At 55.6% G+C, this 19,693-nt stretch overlaps 1 protein-coding gene across 1 annotated transcript in view; it reads right to left on the reverse strand.

Annotated features, from left to right (window-relative positions):
* The window catches only part of DGKZ (diacylglycerol kinase zeta), a 45,696-nt gene extending 37,990 nt beyond the window's left edge, over positions 1–7,706 (reverse strand). Inside the window, exon 1 of the mRNA XM_079309216.1 lies at positions 7,261–7,706. Within this exon, the coding sequence (XP_079165342.1) occupies positions 7,261–7,451 (191 nt within the window). The 5' untranslated portion in view covers positions 7,452–7,706. The remainder of the gene's footprint in view (positions 1–7,260) is intronic.
* Positions 7,707–19,693: the final 11,987 nt, after the last annotated feature.

The following is a 19,693-nucleotide window of genomic DNA, read 5'->3' on the forward strand; positions in this document are numbered from 1 at the left end:
TCTAGGGACACAAAGAGAGTGGTCAGCAAGCCATGAACATGCCTGGCTGCTCAGCACACAGCACTATCCTCTCCCATCCCAGTTTTGCTGCCCCAGTGCCGTCTTTCCACCACACGTGCTCTCCCCTTGCCTTGCCACTTTGCAGATCCCAAGGGCTCCAATGGCACCTGTGCCACCACCCATGCTGTCAGCCATGGAGGCCAATGCTGGCAACATGCCCATAAAGCTGGAATCTGCAGCACCTAAAGAGCCAGTCAACAAACACGAAGCACCACACTCCTGTGTCTGCAGTACTAACCCAGCCCAGTTCAGAGTCACCTCCAGCCCAACCCAGACAGCTCTAAGAGGGCACACAACTCAGGGGCCAGTGTCAGGCTGGCTCAGAAAGAGAGCCCTGCTTCCCTTCCTCTTTCCCTGTGCTGGTCTGGTTCCTGGCTGCCTTCTTTCACCTGGACTGCTGGGTCCAGGCATGGATTTGAATTTCAAATAAATCATGAAGGCACTCTACAAGCCTTGCAGAGAGCAGCATTGTTTGGGCAGGGCAGAGCAGTTCACCTGTTCCCAACCCTCTGGCCCCTGTGCATGGGCACCGACCCTTAGGAGTCCTGACTACCACTAGCCAGGGGTTGAGTAGCAAAGCTCTGGGTGACCCAGTGCAGATGGGAAGTGCCATTCTTGGCACCCCTCTGACACTCACCCCCACCACATCTGCTTCCTCACTCATTCAATCAACAATAGAACTTGTGAGCTGGTAACACTGTTCGAGCCCAAGTAGGGGATCCTCAGCAATAGCCTCTGCTGGAACATCTCCTGGCCCCATGCTGACCTGCAAGCCTGCCAGTAGCTGTACTGGAGAGCAGCATACCTCCTTCCATGCATCTCAGCAGCTGTCACAGAACAGGAGCCCTGTAGTTTCATAACCCTACATCTTCCAGCCTCACACAAAATCTCACACAGAATGCAGAAAACACCCACCCCACCCCCTGCCACACTTCAGCAGGGGCAGCTGCCATATACTAGCTACCAGAGTGCCCCATGCCATGTCCTCGTGTGGTGACCTCCAGCTTGGGCAGTAAGAGGCTTAGCCCTGGATCTGAGAGGCTCCTGGCCAGAGCCAGGGTGGCAAGGCAGGACAACATACAGATAATTGGCCCAAGTGAGAACTTTCACAGGTAGGGGACAGCACGTAGCCACCTGCATGGCCTCTGCTCCCTTTCTTGGATGGCTGCAGGCACAGCCAGAGGCTGGGAGCTCAGGAGGAGGCTCCAAGCCAGCTTGGGTACTGCTACCTCGTGACTCTTTATCCTCATCCCATTGGGGAGTCCTGCCCTAGAGTGGAGGTGGGGCCCTCCACAGCCAGTGGGGAGCAGGCAGCAAGGAATCTCCCTGATCTCTGGCTCTGGATCCACACGTGGGCGACAATGGCAAGCAATGGCATACACATTTCCTGTGAAAGCCAAGCTGCACCAAAACAAGGGGAAAACCTTCTGTAAGAAGGCTCTATGTTAGTTGCCCTGACTTTCTGGGCCAGCCAGCTGGGACACATGACTTTCTTCAAAGGCACAGCATTTGCTGGAGCCAGGGCTGCTCCAGCCCTACAGAGATGAGATGCCCTGGAAAGCAGGGGAAGGGAGACAGGGTGAATGGAGCTGGGAAGAGGGCAAACACTGAGCTCTTGCCTATTGGTGCTGGGTGGGATTTTCACATTCTGGTTGGGTTCCCCCACGTGGGACTGGGACTAGAACCTGCCACAAGCTGGTATCCTGCAATAATGTCACAAAGCCAGCAACAGTCCATGAGACACACCAAAGGAATCTCCCACCAACACAGGGCACATGGAGGACAGGGCATGAGCCAAAGGCTGGGCCTACCTCCAGCCAGACCTCTGTCTGTTCCCAGAGTGGGGCTTTCCCACCAGTGCCATGTACCTGCTATACCTGCCACGCTGCACCCAATGCTTGGGCAGCATCCTGCAGTCTCCCCAGAGACAGGTCTCCAGGTCTCACAGCTGGGCAGCTTCTCTGAGATGGGGCAGGCTTAGCTCATTTCCCCAGACCCAAAACCACTGGAAAGAGCTGACAGCCCTCAGTTGGGCAAAGCTCAGCCAGGCTATTTCCAGGCTGGGAGCAATAGTCACAGGTAGAAACAGGAATTGACAGCCTAACCCAGACAGCACAACCTGCCCGGCAGCCAGGGCTGAGACAGGAGGCCCATTAACTCCTACTGTCTGGGACAGCATGGAGTGGGAAGAGATCCTCTCAGCTCCTCATCTAGGCACAATGAGGAAGAGCTTCCCCTGGGGGCAGAGTTCACAGTTAAGTACAAAATTAGCACCCTAAGGCATCAAGCCCTAAACTGCAGGAAGGAGGAGAACAGCACTGGGTCTAACACATACGTCCACAGGACTCCATCCCTGCTGGGCACCAGCCTGGCCAGTGCAGCCTCCCTGCTTGTCCTGGCAGAGCTTCACCCTTCACCTGGCATCCTGATAGGAAGAAGAAGAAAACCTCCCAGCTCCCAAACACAGACTGCAGCTGCTGCTAGATCTGCAAGTTGCAACAGAAACACAGAGTATACTTTTGTATTACTGGAGAGCTGGTCTAGGGAAAGCTCAGAACTGCAAAGACAGAGCAGAGCCACTTATTATCCTCAGAGCCTGGTGCCAGCTCAAGAACCAGCAGGACAGGTTTTCCCTATTTCCACGTCTAGCCTGTGTTGCCAAGCTAGATCTACACCAGAGTCCCTACCTCCAAAAGTCTCCAGCAGAAGCCATTCATCTCCTGCCAGTAGCCCATCTCTTCCAAAAAAGATTGTTTGTGGGCCCAAAGGTCAAGGAGTCTTAGCCTGCAGCCCTCGTTCCACTTTTGAACTCAACATCTCAAACTCCGCACTGGTTTAAAAGAACCAGCAAGCAAGTGAATGCACAGCTGAGAGATAACTGAGGAGCTTCAGTGCACAGAGTTACCTGGGAAAAAGAAAAATGAGCTACACTAAGAGCAGAGCTGCAAGTTAAATTTAGAAGCTTTGCCAAGTCTCTTGGGAGACTATCTGCTCCCCAGGCACGGCAGGATGAGTGAAGGAAATCCTACACTATGTCTCCCACCACCTGCCAGAGCTCAGGTTGCCTTTTGTGAGAGCATCGCCCCCATTGCAGAGGGCTGGCCTCCCCTTAGGAGCATCTCCTTAGTCCCCAAGAGGACTCGCACAATCAAACAGCTCACAAACTCTCCCTGCTTTCACCACCCGTAGCTCTGCCTCCCTCCCTCCCCTCAACACTTGCAAAGACCTGTGTCCACTCCCAGTGCCTGACTCCCTATTGTTTTTGTTCAAAGGAGGAAAGCAGTCCATCATCTGCCCTCCTTTCAGCCCCTTGAGGAGATTACAGGGTTTCCTGGAAAGGATGCTCCAGCTCCTAAGAAGATTAGTAGAAGGTGTCCCTGCCCATGGTGGGGGGGTTGGAACCAGATGATCTTTAAAGTCTCTTCCAACCTAAACCATTCTATGATGCTATAATTAAAGGTCCTGACACCTTCTCTGAGCAGGCACATGTCACTGTGGCAGCCCCTGCCCTGATCCTGGGAGCGCAGGGGAGGTGCCAGTGGGTGCCTGGGACTGGAGAGACAAGTCAGGTGGCAGGTAGGGTCCACACCACGGAAGACCTCAGCTTCTGGAAGCAGTCAGACCCCGCCATGCTGATCCTTCCCTGCCCTATCCCACAGCCCCACTGTGAGCTGGCAGCTGTCCCAGCCTGGCTCCGCTGTGAAGCTGCATTGGCTGCCAACAGGTATGGCTGCTCAGCATGCCCAGTGCTTTGTATTCCCCCGTTGAGAAAAAAAGTCCCTGAGCAGCCCCACAGGAGGTCAGGCCCTGAGCAGAGAACAGAGAGCAAACTCAGCAGCGGAAACAATTCTCTCAGCACATCCCATCTGCCCTGCAAACAAGCCCAAGTGTCATTGCAGAGGACAGCTGGGGATTCCCTCAGGTGACACTGGTCCAGGCCCAGAGAAAGCTACGCATCCATCACCCCTGAGCAGGATAGGGAACAGAGGCTGGAGGGTTTCAGAGCAAGAGGCATACAAAATCTGCATGCATGGAGGAGAAGTAGGAAGATGATTGCTCAACAGCTAGCTGGCAGCAAGGTGCATCATGAAAAAGCCTGTCCCGAGGGAAACGCTGCTCTCAGCCTGCCAGCCTGCAGAGCACAAACTTCAGGCTCCTCACTACCATCTGATCTTCCCCCAGGGCACCTGGGGCTCACTCCGCTGCAGCCTCCCTACTGCACCTGCACAGGGGAAAGTGGGGCCAAGGGCCAGCAGCTTTGAGGGCAGCCCCCACACAGCAGTGATGGGGAAGGCTGGGCTGCTGTCCCAGTGGCACATCGTTCTCAGCTTTCATATGGGTGTAAGCATCAAGCTGCAAGAAAGACAGTGACAAGTGACGTCCCAGAAAGATGTAGGCGGGTGCTCAGCTCAGTTTCTTCAGTGCCGTTTACCCACAGGCTGTGCCACCCACAGACCTTTCCTGGGGCAGTGGCAGGCACCCCCAGGCTCACCTGCAGGCTCCAGCAACAGACCTGCCAAAGGGTCACAGCCAAAAACTTGGTCCCATGCTCTGCTGGACTACCACCTGCCAGCTGCCCCCCTGGTGGCTATGGTCCCTGCTCATGCTATCACACCAGCCATTACACATACTTCCTTTGAAGTGGGACTTGTTACAGAAGCTCTGAAGCCCACAGGGAAGATCCATTTCACTGGCATCCCACTTCACCGGCACGGGGGCGAGCAAGAAACAGGCATTATCTCCAGCACTGACACTCCTTCCCCAGTTCCTCCCTGGAAAGGGTAAACTGTGCAGTTCACTCATAGCACAAGAAACAGGGCACCTAGAAAGGCAATTTAATCCTTACGACCTCTTATCTGATCAGCCCCAATCTCTTTATCAGCCCAATTAAAAGAATTACCCATCCACAGCCCGGATGCATGTATTGTGCACTTGTCTCTGTCAGCTCTAGAGCCAATTACTCCACCCTCTTGTAAGGCAATTATAAGGTACAGAAATAAGCCTGCTTGCAAAACACGGGACTAATGTATCGTACCACCAGAGGCCAGGGCTTCAGGGCTCACCCTTCTGTTGCTCCAAAACCCCTGACAGTTCACCTACCCTGGAGACAGGACAGGCTCTTTTGCCGTTTTGCAGACCTCTGCCTCCCCTGGCCATGTCTCCCAGCATTACTACAGGTAGAATCCAGTACAGGGTGTCCACCTCAGGAGACCTCTCTCCTTGAAGCCAGAGACCCACTTGTGCTAGCGAGCAAATTCCTCCCCACTACCTAAGCTTCCTCTAGACCTGTTTCCCATCCACATATAGCTTTAGGTAAAGCTCAGAATAGAAGTGGGTGCAAATTTCCTTACCGATGGCTGTTGGAAAATATTTGATGGGTAGGGGCTGACTGTATTTCTTGACAAAAAGAAGTGTAGCACACTATTCCCTCGCAATTCCGTCAGAGGTGAAGAAATTTCATGCCATCCTCTGCTCCAATGCTCAGGTGGGCATGAATTCAGTGGCGTGCAGCCAATTATCCTGCATGACTTCCCATCGAGTTTACCTCCCACTGGTGTGCATGGGAGCCCCTTCAGCCTCAGAGGTCCATGGGAATCTCTCCTCACTACCCTGCAGCTCTGTGTGTTGCATTCATCACACTGAGCCAGAAGGAACTGGGTTCCTCCATCAGCAGCAGAAGGGTGAGAATGCACTAAACAACCCAGTGGCCACTTCCAGCTGTCCTGGTGGGCCTGCTGGCCTCCTCCAGCTCTTCCTGCCATCCCACTTTGCCTCTCCCCATGTGTCCACACTGCCAAAAGCTGTTGACATGTGAAGAACTTCCGATTGGCTCTGATCTACGTTGCAGAAACAGCAGTCTGAAGCCCCAGAACCCAGAAAGAGATGCCACACATATTGGGAACAGGCCAGAGACTGCCAGGAGCTCAAGGCAGCCATTGCCGACAGCTCTGAAACCGGAGCAGAGAACACAGCCCTGTGATGGAGTGACCTTGCAAGCAACCCCCTCCCAGGTCCAGCTTGGATGTGGAGGTTGAAATTTGAGCCTTTCCCCTCTATTGAGCACGTGTGATAGCACTCTGGTGGCACTGCATCTTGCTTCAACTGCTCCCATGTGCCAAAAATACCCATGAGATGTAGAAAGTTTATCACGGGGCCACCAGCAAGGCTGGGGGCAAGAGTTATCACATACAAGGAGAGGATGAAATAATAGGGGCAATTTGGCATGCAGAAAAGCTTGAGGGGGAACATTATTGCTATCTTCAGCAACTTGATGGGAAGGTACAGAGAAGATTGGGTCAGATGCTGCCCAGACATGCACGGTGACAACATGAGAGAGACCAGGCACAGGCTGCAACAAGGGAAACTGAATAGTTATTAGAGGAAAAAAATTCCTGAGTAGCTGAAGCACGAGAGTGGATGCCCACGGAAGCTGTGTTCTCTACGTTCTGGCAACACTCAAAACTCAACAACACTAGCCTGATCAAATTCGACCCCACTTTGACACAGTAGTGTGGAGCAGGAAATCTCCAGAGGCTGAGGTTCCTTTGGACCTCAGTTATTCAGCGTTTTCAAAGACCTCCGGATAGCAGAGGTACCAGGTTCTGGTAGTTCGATGTACCTCGCTTACACGGTCCAAATCCCCACGAGGCAGACAGAGAGACTTAGGGAGGCACAAGGAGCCCAGCCGGCTCTGGGACGGATGCATGCGAAGCCGGGATCCCAGCCAGCAGCACCGGACGAGCACAGCCGTGCCCAGGCGCGGCAGGACCGCCAGTGCCGCAGGCGGAGCAGGGGACGGGCGTGCGGGGATGGCCACGGGCAGCTCCGGGCGGGTGGAAGCGAACCCCCCAGAGACCAGGCTCCGATTCCAGGGGATGACAGCGCGCCGGGAGGGCAGTGCTCTCCAACTTCCATCACTCGTGCCAAGAGCTTGAAAGGAGGGAAAAGCAAACTCACCCCGCTTCATCCCCACATTCTGTCTCGCATCCCCCTGCGGTTGCGCTCAGGGGTCAACCCCTCGACCGGGCCTGGTGAGGCGGCTCTTTGGGAGCCGGTGCTCCGCCACCTCCGCTCCGGATGCTCCAGCCGCCTACAGGCAGCCCTTGCCCGTAACCCCGCTCCCTCCGGCCCCGCTCCGCCGCCAGGTGCCGGAGCTCGCCCGCCGTGCGGGACCCGCCGCCCGCACCGCCCGGTGCTCACCTGCGCCCGAAGAGCTTGAGGCCAGTGAAGCGCTTGTTGCTGTGGCGGCGGCCCAGCGGCGGCGGCGGCGGCGGCCCCCACTCGGGCTCGGCGCCTCCCGACGCCCCGGGGCAGTCGGCTGTGGCGGCGGCGGTGTCGGAGGAGGCGGCGGAGGGCGAGTCGCCGGACGGCGAGGGCCGAGCCGCCTGCATGGCCGAGCTCAGGGCTCGGCGCCGCCGCCACCGCCGTTCCGAGCCAGGGGAGGGCACCGGGGGTGGGCGGGGGGCGCGGCCGGCTCGGGCTCCCGCCCCACCGGGGCCGCGGGCAGGCGGGCAGGAAGTGCGGCCACTCACCGGTGCACCGGGGCCGCGCCGCCAGCGCCGCCTGCCGAGCGCGGGGATCGGGGCCGGCGGCGGAGCCCGGCCCGTGGCCCCGCGCCCGGCGCCGCCACCTCAGGAAGCCGCGTGTCAGCCCCGCCGCCGCCCCGCGCTCGGAAGAGGCTCGGCGGCAGAAGCGGAGCCTCCCCCTGCCTCCGCCTCCGCCTCCCATTGTTCGCCGCCGGACGGAGGGGACGGAGCCAGCAGCCCTGCCGCCGCCGCCACCGCCCTCCCTCTCCGGGGACCGGGAGCCACCGCCGGCCTTGCCGCCGAGGCCAGCACTGAGGCTCTTACCCAGCCCGGCGAGCGCCTGACCCGCTTCTCCCTGCGCCCAGCGACAGCGCTGGCTCAACGCGCAGCGGGCAGCGGCAGGGGCAGGGGCTGGCCTGCTCGCCATGGCTGCCAGTCCAGGCAAAGAGCAGCTCTCCCAGCCCTCCTTTGCATGGAAAATGTGCCGGCCGCAGTGGCAGCTTCCCCGCTCCCCAAGGGTGCGGAGCCAGGCTGGAAGCCGGGCTGCGGGGGCTGCCAGGACAGGGCCCTGGCTGCACGGTGCACCTGCGCACCCTTAGCGCCCTGGGCAGGTCCCACTGGCAACCTCAAACACCAGCCCTTTCCAGGAGCGCTGGTGGGCATGGGGACACTCTTGCTGGCTTCCCAGAAACCGACAGCTCAGGCAAAACCTGGCTGGCCTGCTGTGCTCGCAGGCTTGGCGTCGAAAGCGCTCGGGCGGCCCTGTGACATCCTGGCTGGGAGGTTGTGCTGCGCAAGCCCAGGCACTGAGAGAAGAGGAGGAGATTGCGGGCAAGGCGCTGGGCGAGCACAGGAAGTCTTTCCCCCAGTCCCCAAATCGTGGGCTGTCAGCGCCCGCCACTGCACCTCAACCCCCCAACAATAAGAGGAAGGTGGCAGAGCCCAGCTCGGTGGGTACCTTATATCTCCGTCCCCCGGAGGGCTCTGGGGAACGTCCCAAGAGCGATGCCGCCACATCTGCCGCAGCATGAGCTGATGCGCTCAGCCAGCCCGGGGTTCACTCTCGCTCTTCCTCCCTCGGCAGCCGCTTTCCGGAGTCATCCCGAGGGCAGGTCCCTGGCAGTGCTCCGCCGCCCGGCCGGGGCCCCGGCTTTGTTTGCACCCTCCACCTGGTTCCTCTCTCTGCACTTCCTGGAAGTGTGAGGGCGGCTGTCATCGCAGCTGACTGCGCAGCCTTCTTCCCGAAGCGCTGGCCACCTCCTCTGCCGGGTCGTCTCCAGCGAAGCCTCGTGCGCACCCGCAGCAAGCAGGAGCACGTCCCGGCACGCTGGGCTGCGCGCCGAGGAGCCGCACCTCCCTTGCTGGGTGGTTCTTCCAATGCCCCCAGACTTGAAACAGCCCTTTGTCCCAATACTGCCCCAGCACCGCCATGTACACCGCGCCATGGCAGTGGGGTTGTCCTGCCACCCACCCTGGGCCATCCACATCCTTACCCTGCAGGGCACCAGAGCACTCACAGCTCCTGGGTGTATATGTCCTCCCTGCGTGGGAGGTCTGAAAACAACCTCCAGCATCACCTCAATCTGCCCTGGAGGTCATTGAAAAAACGCTTTGATAAACCAGGAATGGGCAGTGTGGAAAGTGGAAGCCTCTAGGAGGCTCCCAGCCAGCCTCCAAAGAATGGAGAAACAGCCTGACATTCATCACCCATCCCCCAGTATGGGGTGACACAGCCTAAGCCTTCAGGCCTGGCCTGTCCCCACCTCCAAAACCCCAGCTCTTCACAAGCAGATGCTATTTGGTGTGCTCTGGCTCCAAGAAAGCTTCAGATCACCAAGAGGGTCTGTGGTCAGCTCCTACAGGCCAGAGAAAAGCAAGCAAGCAAAGCTAGTCCTGGCAGCCTGCACAGATGGCATTTCTAAAGGGGCACATGGTCTTGCTTTAAACTCCATCATCAAAAGGAAAAAAAAAAACATTGACAGACCTTGATCTCACCAGGCAAGCTCTGAAACTGAGCACAACCCATTACATTAATTACTGTACAGAGAGAGGAAAAGGCAGGTCCTGGATGCCTAACTCCAGCTCGCAGATCAGGGAGGGGAGAGTTTTGTTATTGTGGAAAGGGTTCGTCATCCCTGCTGCTTTGCATGCCATGATGGGTTGCATTTTCTCCCTGCCTGCAGACATTTCCCTTTCATGTTTCATGCTGTGTCTCGTGGTGTTGATGTCTAGTCCTCTTACCCAGGAGCATCAGGAGTACCGGGGCTTGGTGGAACTGTTGGAGAAGTAACACATCCTGCCCTGGGTCCTTCACCATCCTCTCTGTCTGCTGTGTCCATGTGTCCTTTCACAGTTCTGTTCCTTGGGCTTGGTGCAAAACACCTAGAAATCCCAGTCCTGGCTTTTCTTGGCCAGGAGACTGGAGGAGACAGACCCTGCTGCACAGGCTTCTCTGTAGGCAGCACAGGAGAGGGATGTGGATCACTGTGCTGGATGTTACTGCAAATTTGCACCCTTGTCTTCTAGTCTGTGCAGCACCCTGGTACTGAAAGGATTAAGCTGTCTGCTTCAGCCAAACTCCCTGCCTGTGGGATTCATTGTGAACAGGGATCAGGTAAGGGAGGGAGTGGTCAGGGGAAGGGATGGCTCTTGATTCAGAGGTCTCAGCTCTCCCCACCTAGCAGTGTTTGGATGCAGGTTGGCATTGCCCCTAATACTGGTTAGTGCCCGTAACAACCTCCCTGCTGGTCTACTCGGGGAGTCCCACCCTATGGCCCCCTTGCACACCTACACCATATGCAGGGCTGGGGTTCTGGTTGTGGGGACAAGCAGGGGAGGGAGGCTGTGTTCTGCTGCCTCAGAGAGCTGGTTTGCCTATGTGGAAAAACTACAGGAGGAAGGGCAGGAGCATCCCATCTGGCAGCAGCAGGGTCTTGGGTCAATTTAAACCAGGGGGTATGTCTGGTTTAAGATGGAATTTGGGGCTGCATTATACCATCCCTCCCTGGCATGCTGCAGGTGTGTCCCTACACAGCCCACTAACCCAGTGTTTTTCCAGAATTGCTTCTTTGGGTGTTTTTAATCTCTTGTTACACGCAGTCCCATATCCAGTTCACCACTGCCTTGTACATAGGAACATGCAGAATGACGGTGAACACATGCCAGCACTGTGCTCCAAGAACAAAGTCATGCCACTCCAAATCCATCCCACTCCTGTGCCATGCACAGAGCCTGTGTCTGACAGTGGGACCCAGGAGAGCTTGTCCCTGGTTCTGGAAAGAGTCAGGGCAGGGGATAGTGAGATACTTGTCACCCCCAACCATAGTCTGTGAGGAGCCAACTGCTCATTTCTAGCACTTCCCTCTGGCCGTGCCACCCATCTCCTCTCCCCTGCTGCACAGAGGGATGCGGAGACAGATGTCTCTGTCAGAGTGGAGCGGGCTTGGCTTGCTGGAAATGAATGGGAATTTGATTATGCTGCTCTGCAGAGCAGGGCTAACACGATTAAAAGGCCAGCAGGCAGGACTCGGAGGAAGGAGATCCCCTCTTTGTCCCTTTCTTCCTGCTGACAGTGGAGGCTCTCCTTTCCTTCTTCCTCAGCCCCTGCACTGCCCAAGCTGTCCTGGGACTTCAGAAGCATCCAGAGTCCAGATCTGAAGGCAGAAGGAAGAGAAGACAGCAGAGATTTGCAACCATCTTCCCCTAGGCCCCTCAGGGCTCCTACCTCCCTCTCTCCAGCAGCTCCTGCCAGCTCTCCCCTCTGGCCTGCCTGCTCTATGACCAAGCTCCCTTGCTATTTACATTACAAAGCAGCCCCCTCTGCTCCACTCTGCGGGTTATATTTAGCTGCCTGGCACAGAACAGCCTGTGAGTTGCATTGGCTGCGTTCTATCTGCCAGCCGAGGTGCCTCTCATCTCCCGGCGGGGACGGGAGCTGGCAGGAGGGCACAGCGGGACCCAGGACCCCTCTTCCCGCTGCCGGAGATGGCTGTGTGGAGCCCGCTGGTGCGGGGCTGGACCGGGCGCTGCCTCCGGCCGCGACCGAGAGCCGAAGGGTGCGAGTCTGACACCTGGCACGTCCCCCGCCCCATAGACGGAGCCTGCGGAGAGCTCGTACAGGAGCTTTTGTGCTCTTGTGGTTTCCTTTCTGGGTAAACACCCCTCCGGGCTGGGCTGACAATGACAAAGGCTACTGCAGCAAGCGTCGCCCTGACAGCAATGATGAAATTGAGAGGGAGCCCACAGCTGCTCAGGAGAGGCTGCAGGGTGCTGCTGTAACCTGCCACCACCTGTCCCAGGCCTCTCTGGCTCCAGGTCGGCTTTCCCTGGCAAAGTTCTGCCAGCCTCTAACTTGCCCTATTGCCACTGGAGCTACCCCACTCTGGGCGATAGAGATGATCCTGCCCTACCACAAAACCTTGGCAGAGACACTCAAGGCGAGCAGGAGTGACTTTGAACTTGCCTTGGCCAAACTGTCTGGGGATTGAGACACACAACTCTGGTGTTTGCTCCGAGTTTGCTGCGGTCACAGAGGGCATTGGGTCCTTCTGGCATTGCAGTGGCACTTCCCTACTGGGAAAATTGTCCCAGAATGTGCAAATCTGGTGCACAAGCCAGGATCATTAATAAGTTTGGCACGAAACTGCTACTCAAAGCCCTAAATATAACCTGAGTGCTGAGCTCTCTTCCACCCGCCCAAGGCGCCTCCATACACCGTGGCAGCTATTTATGGAAGGAACTTTATTTCCATGGGATTAATATAATTTCTGCTCATTTCAAAATCTTTATATAGCAGCCTGCCCCTCGTGATGACTAATGGGTCCCAGCAGGAGCAGGCAGATTGGCAGCAACGGGTCTGGGGCCTCCAACCTTCAGCTGACATTGAAGATAACTGTGATGCCCACAGCCCACGGAGGAGGTCATCCAAACTCTGTGCCAGGGTTTGGTAAGTGTCTCCAGAGCTAGACAGCACAGCAAGGGGATTTCTGTCAGTGCCCTAGGACTTCCCATGTTGGAGGAGGGGAACATGATAGAAGGTTAGCCTAGCTCTGGGTAACAGATCCATCACCACCTGACCCGCCTGAGGAAGCAGCCAGACCTGAAACTACATGGGTGTTACAGGACAGAATAAGCAGATTTCCACCCTCAGACACTTTCTCCCTCCCTTTGCTTGGCTGTCCAAAACACAGAATAGAGGAAGCAGCTCATCCCAAGCACCATTTCTTCCTTTGCTGCTGGCCTGCAGGTTGCTGTGGCATTCTCTCCAACCTATCAGAATCCTCCTTTCTGCAAAGCCTGTGTTGGACAGGGCAAAGTCCCTTGCAAAAAGACCCCTTGTGAGGGTTGTGTAGAACAGAGGGGCTTTGTGTAAGTGCTGGAGCATGTCAACTGAGCCACCTGCTTGGGGTGACTGGGGTGGGATGGGCAGGGTGTACAAAATCCCTAGCAACCTTGGCTAATTCTGGAACAAATTCAGACTGATAATTTAGGTTGCAATATGGTCCCTTACTCCCTTGGGGAGGCTGGAAAATTGCAGCTGGCTAATCTGTTCATAAAATGCACTGTGCACATCTGGAGAAGACAGCTAAGAGGAGAAAATCCTGCTTTGCTTGGCACAGTAATTCATCCTCTGTGCCATCAAGGCAGAGACCCTCCCAGCTCTGCCTGGTGCCTCAATGAGCAGCCCTGGGTACAGAATGAGGACCAGGAGAGCTGCAAATTGCCCCAGCTCATGGCAAGGCTCATGGACACAGGGCACCTGGGGAGGGCTCTGCCACCCTGGCTCCTGCTTGCCACCCACCACACGAATAACAAGTGCTGGAGATGAGTCAGCTTCTGGTCCCCTCCTGCTCTGCAGGCACTAATAAGGTTTCCCATTAGATCCCATTACTGCAGTATTAGAGAGCAATTTGCTCACAGCTTGCATTGAAGCCCTTGCAAGGGGGGAAAAGGAGCTGCTGTATACGTGGGAGTGCAGACAGGGTGACCGACAGCTCCTGCCCAAAATCTTCCCCTGGCAGAGTTCTGCACCTCAGGGTCCCCAAGGCCCACACCAGAGGCAGGAGAGCTCATCCAGCCTCTGTCTGCCATGGCAATGGACAAGGCACCAAGATTTTCCATGTCAGTTTTCCACCTGCTTGTAAACTGAGCATGGCATGACATGGTGCCATGGAGCTTAGAAGGACACAGATGCCTCTGTGCCAAGCCAGCTCTGGAGAATGGTGAGAAGGCAGCTCCTGCTTTCTCCCCTCCTCTCAGTTGCAGACTCTCACTACAGTGCAGGGTCAGTACTCCAATGCTCATGTTTAGTCTGGGCAGGTGCAGGGTCAAAGGATTTCTCCTCACTTACACCATTCTGCAAAGATGGGGGGTAGTAAATCATAGAAGGGCTCAAACACCCTTTTAGCAAAAGAAAGGACAGGATGGGACACCACCAGACCTTATTTGTTGTGATAGAAGGATAGAGCTGAAGTCCTGGAGATGCTGACCCAAGTAGGATTTTGGACATTATGGTTGGAGTTGGGAATAGGAGCTCACCTGAGTATCACCAGGCAGTGGCTCCCATAACTCCCATGAGAGCTATGAGAACCACTCTTCACCTCTGCCAGTTTTGTTTGGTAAGAGCAGGGGTGGGTAAGCACAGGAGCTACAACAGAAGAGTCACACCAAAAGCCAGGAGAGATCTCCTCTTGCTGCAAGGTACCCCCAAAAGGCCCAGATTGCTGCTTAGGAGGCATCACAGCCTCGGGATGGGAAGGGAAATTGGGTAGAAGGAAAATAAGGGGGTTTGCAAAAGTGGTAATGAGACTGCCACTGCAGAGTGGGCTGTTGCATGCAATGGGAGGGACTGGACTAACTGGTTGCCTTGTGTCTGTGCTAAGATGGTTTCTGGGGGGAATGTGCTGGTGGCCAGTGGAAAGAGCCAACCCTGACCCCATGGGAGGGAGATGCCCCAGGGACAGACCACTCCAGTGCCCCAGCTCAGCCGTGACATTTGGGGACTCAGGTGTTCCTACCTGTAGGAGACCTGCTTTCTGATGGCCAAGTGCAGGAACTGCTCCTCCACCTCCGCCACGGCCACTGCCCCTCTCATCTCCTCCCAAGCTGGATCCACGCTGCGGAGGCCCAAGCGCTGTGCTCGCCCGGTGCTCTCTGTATCTGCTGCTCCCCAGAGGCTTGCTGTGGCTCCCCTGGCCGCCTCACCATCACTCCTGGCAGGGGAGAAGTCTCTCCAGTTCCTGGGACCTTCAGCCATCCTGGAGTGAGGTGCCTCTCTCGGCGAGCAGTCCTACTCTGCCCCCAGAACTTCCTGGGCAGCCTGATCTTGTCCCACAGGGTCCCACAGTGCTGCTTCACTTCGCCTCCACAAGGCTGTGGGACAATTCCAGCAAGGCTTAACTTCCTAAGGGACCACAAGCACGAGAAAAAACAGTGTCCAACTTTTTGCAGTGGTATTTATTGGCTTCTTGACAGCAGCTTGAGTAGCTCAGATGCAGCAGCTCAGCCTCCTGCTGTCTCTACTGCCCTGCCACTCTGAAGCGGAGGAATATCTGACACACACCCGGAGATGTTGGTGCTGCTCCCCGGAGGCGCTGGCACTGTGAGAGCCCTGGGGAGGGAGTGAGGAACACAGCGTTCGCTGGAGAAGCACAGTCCAGGGAAAGTGATGCTTGCGAGTGAGAGGAAAAGAGCCTGGATTGCCTTCTGCGAGGTCCCTCCGGAGCCAGGCACGTCCGTCACTGTCCCCGGCGGCGGCAGCTGAAAGGGAGCAGCGGGGAAAGGTAGGCAGCGAGGAAAGTGCCTGTGCGCAAAGCCTGGAGCCGCTCTCAAAAGACAAAGCAGAAAGTGAGCATGAGTGTGTGCTGTGTGCGTGGGGAGGGGGCTGCGGGGAGCTGCATCCAGCAGGCAGCCTGGTGCCACCTTAGAGACACTGGAAACTGGCACTTAACTCTTCGGAGTCTGGGATGGCACAGAAGGGTGACAACTCAGCTGCTCCTCTCTGCCCACAGTCCAGCCAGTACCTGCCTGCCTGCAAGGGCTGCTCAGGGAGCTGGGTCTTGGCCCCTTGTCTTAACCAAATCTGCTGTCAGGTGAAGTCAGGTAGCCTGGAAAAGTGCATGACAGCAGCAGACCAGTAGAGCAAAATTCCTGCTTTTGTGTCCAATCATCCAACATGGATGACATCTGTCCAAGAACAGAGTCCCCAGCTGTGGACAGTGGTACCCATCTGAGCAGAGGTATTACTGTAGCATGGCCTCTGTCCTTCCAGTTGGCTCAAACTCATCTCCTTGACACCAAGGAGGCCACATTATTCCTAATTTTTCCTTATTCAAGTCAATTATTCTCCAATTGTGGCATCCAGAGGTAGAGATGACCTTCTGTTCTCTGCCCACACCCATCAGAAATGTTGCATCATTTATTTGCCTGAGCTGTGACTGGACATTTTGACCCCAACCCCAGCCTATCTTGGTGCTGCAGATGTCAGCTGGAGTAAGGGATCCCTACAAAGCTCCCACATGTGCCTGATTTCTTCTGTCCCAGATTTCACATGCTGTGCCTTTACCTGCTAGGCTGTGGAAAATTCAAACTTCGTGTCTGTAAGGGTCATTCCCTGTGTCATGGCAAGGTCCTACATTTATGTACTGCACAAAGAGCACATTGCAGTCGTCTGTAATCCCAGTGTTTTCCCATGAAAGTCTGGCATGATGGGGGCAGGAACCTGTCCTTAACCTGCTCTGACTGTTGTATCACCTTGGGAGTCATCAGGAGCATCTCATCCCTCGTGCCAGCACTCTCCATCACCTCCATATGACCCTGTGGCACCTCTGCTGCAGAGTGCTGTGGAACAGCACATTCCCATGCCACTTGTGACCCCAACAGGGGGGTCAGCAGGGAAGCAGCAGGGACTGAGGAATTGCTGTGGTTTTTCCTGGTAACCACAGCCCACTGGCAGCTCCAGTTCAAGTTACTAAACCTTTATCTCCCCTAAAAGTCACAATGACATCTCTCTCTGGCTGCACCTCCTGGGGGATTTGTTTCTCTCCGGGACACAGCAGCCCCCAAGCCCACTCCTCCACAAAATCGTGACTGGCAGGGAGCCCCACACCCTCCTTGCTGTGTGACTCAGCCCCTCCAGCCCCCACAGGGGTTTTGTTCTCCTTGAAAGCTGGAGTGCTGCTGGGTAAGCCCTCCCCCAGCAGCATTGTGCACAAGCACAGCTGGCCCGGGGAAGCAGCTTCACCCTCACTTGTAAGGACAGGGACCTGCTTGGGAGCTTGCTAGTACCCCCTGCATGGGTGCATGGCCCTGCCCCATGTCCTCCTGCTGCCCACAGAGGCTGGGAGCAGGCTGTGGAAAGGGAGAAGCAGCAGGCATCCAGTGGCACCTGTTCTTCTCACACCCACAGCGAGATGCTTCTCTTTCTGCCCTGGGCTCCTTCTGGCCTAGGGAGCCTCTGTTGCCATGGACTGTGGGAGCCACCTTCACCTGTGCCAGCTGGGATGTCAGCAGGACAAAGGTGGGCTGCCCAGAGGGGCTACTGGGATGCAGAATGGTGGTCCCATCTTGCTCCCAGGGAATTTTGAGAAACATCTGTCTTGTCCTTCATGGTTAAAGATGTTTGTGGCTGCCAGGCTGAGGAAGTGGATGCCCAGTAAGGGATGGATACAAATAGGAAGTTGGGTGAGAGCAGGGTCCAGACTTCCAGGGAGGGAGGAAGGGTGAACATTTCTCATTGGTGGATGTGTCAATGCCATAGGAAGGGAGCTTCAGGGTGAGAAGCAGAGGCCCTTATTGCAGGCACAGGAGACCCGTGTGCCAGGCACAGCACAGCCCTGAACTAACAGCACCTTTGGCCAAGTCAGAGTGAAGGGCTGGACAGTGGGTGCCTCCTGCATTCCCAAGGGGCCTAATCTTGCTCCACAGAAATCCTCTCTGCGAGGAGGAGCTGCCAACAGAGGATTTCTACCTTTCTACCCATGTGCCAGATTGTATAGCTGTCACTCAGGCAGGGTGGGCCAGATTTTGTTTGTCTGGAGGAGACATCACAGGATATGCCTGCATGAGGGGATGTAATGGATTGCACAGGCCTCTGTATCTCTCCCTGCCCACCTGACTCTGCTGGATGTTTTATGTTTCTGTCATGAATGGGGTTCCCTTCACTTGGAGCTTCCTGAGGTCTTAGGAAGAGCAGGAAGATGCTGCCTGAGGATGATGAGGCTGGATAGTAGGGTTGGGCCAGTCCTCTCCTCCTGGCACCCTTCAGTGAGCATGGTCACCTGGTGCTTACCTGTGAACCCAGGGGACATGCAGGAGTGTGCTTCTCCTATGCCCTGGATAGGGATTTCCTTCTTTGTGGGCATGAGTATGCAAAGGTGTATGGGTATTTACCATACAGACTCCATCCTTGTTTTTGCAGGCATAGGCAGGACATGAGCTTTCTAGGAAGCAGCATTTCTACTGAGTAAAACTCTGTGAAGGTACAGTCGCCTTCCCTGGGCACAAGAACCTCCACCCTGGTCACCTCTAAGCCCCATTTCAGCCACCAGATTAGAAAATCAACACAGATTTGTTGAGGCAGGCCAGGTCAGTGTCCAACCATGTGCTATCACTGTTAACAAGCCCTCCAGCACCGGGGGGGTGTAAGGCAGTGCAGCTGCCCTATTTTCCCCAGAAGGTGTCCGAAAGTCCAGGCTTCTTGCCTGGTAGCAGGACCAAACCCTGTTTATCCCATGATGGATATGTGAGACAACTGCTAGCACACTCCAAAAGGGAACAGCAAGAGGGATCATGCCAGGCTTGGAGAGCATGGATACTCTCCTGAGAGCCCTAACAGCACATGTCCTTCTGTAACAAAGAAAACGTACCCACCAGGCTGCTGCCATGCACTGCCAGTAACCCTCTTGGCAGCAGAAAGCCACAAAACCTAAGTATATTCTCTTTTTTTGTTTTTTTTTTTTAATTGGCCTGGTAACAGAACGATCGGGAGTAATTTGTCTCTGAAAAACAAATGTTCTGTTAGCATTTTTTTGTTCAGGGATTGTATGAATTGAGAGTGCAAAGGCTTCTGAGAAATGTGACCCTGAATGGGCAGAAGCCCAGCTTGTTGTGGCAGAACTCAGCTGGGGCACTTTGAGCAGCCCAAGTACAACTGAGTGAGGCTGAAGGTGACTTGTAAAGAGGGTGACTCTTGCTCTGCTAATTCTCTCAATCTGCTCTAATTAGTTGCTGTAGCTGAATTGGTAGGTGTGATTGGCTGGTGCATTTTGGGAGGCATAGCGGGGATCAAAAGATGCAAATGTGCCTGCTTTAAGCAGCTCAGAGATATCTGGTAGACTGCAGAATTAGGAGGATTTGTCAAGATGAAGGAAAATTTTCTCCTGATGGAAGGGTTCTGATTGGTCTGTCAGCATTAAAGGAGCCAAAGCATGAGAACTCATCATTTTGAGAGCTTCCCTCTTGCACCCGATTTGAAATGTGCATGAAGGGTTCAGGCCAAAATCTCCCTGGAAGGCAATTCCCAAGGAGCTGCGTGAAGTTTCACAGGGCTGAGCAAAGCAGGGCTGAGCTCTTCTTTTGGATAAAATCTGATGAATGCAGGGAGCAGCCCCACCCCATAGCAGGGGAACGCAGGATTAGGAGGCTGCTTTTGGACAAAATCCTGCAGGGAAAACATCACATTCTCAACTCACAACTAGTTCTGGCTCAGGGAGAAACTGCAGAACAAGGTCAGCAGTTCCTTGCATTGGTGGGTGGGCAGGGAAAGGGAGCTCTGCATGTGTCTGCAAAACCATGTCAGACTAACCTGCCCTGGAGTGCACATTAAATTCCCCCTTGGCAATACAGACCTGGCTCAGAAGAGAGAGCTCCTGTCTCTCCCAAGTGTTGTTCAATGGCCAGATCAGTCAAAACAGCGAGGCAACAGCTTTACTCCTCTCCACAGAGAAAGTATGATCTGCAGAAAGAGACCTTTGTAAGCCCTAAGCCTCACATTCGGCTGTGGCACAGTCTTGCTGCACCAGCCCAGCCAGAGGTGGGAGATAAAGACACCTTATAGCATCTCTGAAAGGAGCTCCTGCTTGGGCTGCCTTCCAGACATGGAGGGCTGA

Source organism: Erithacus rubecula, assembly GCF_903797595.1.
Source record: "Erithacus rubecula genome assembly, chromosome: 6".
Taxonomy (NCBI): domain Eukaryota; kingdom Metazoa; phylum Chordata; class Aves; order Passeriformes; family Muscicapidae; genus Erithacus; species Erithacus rubecula.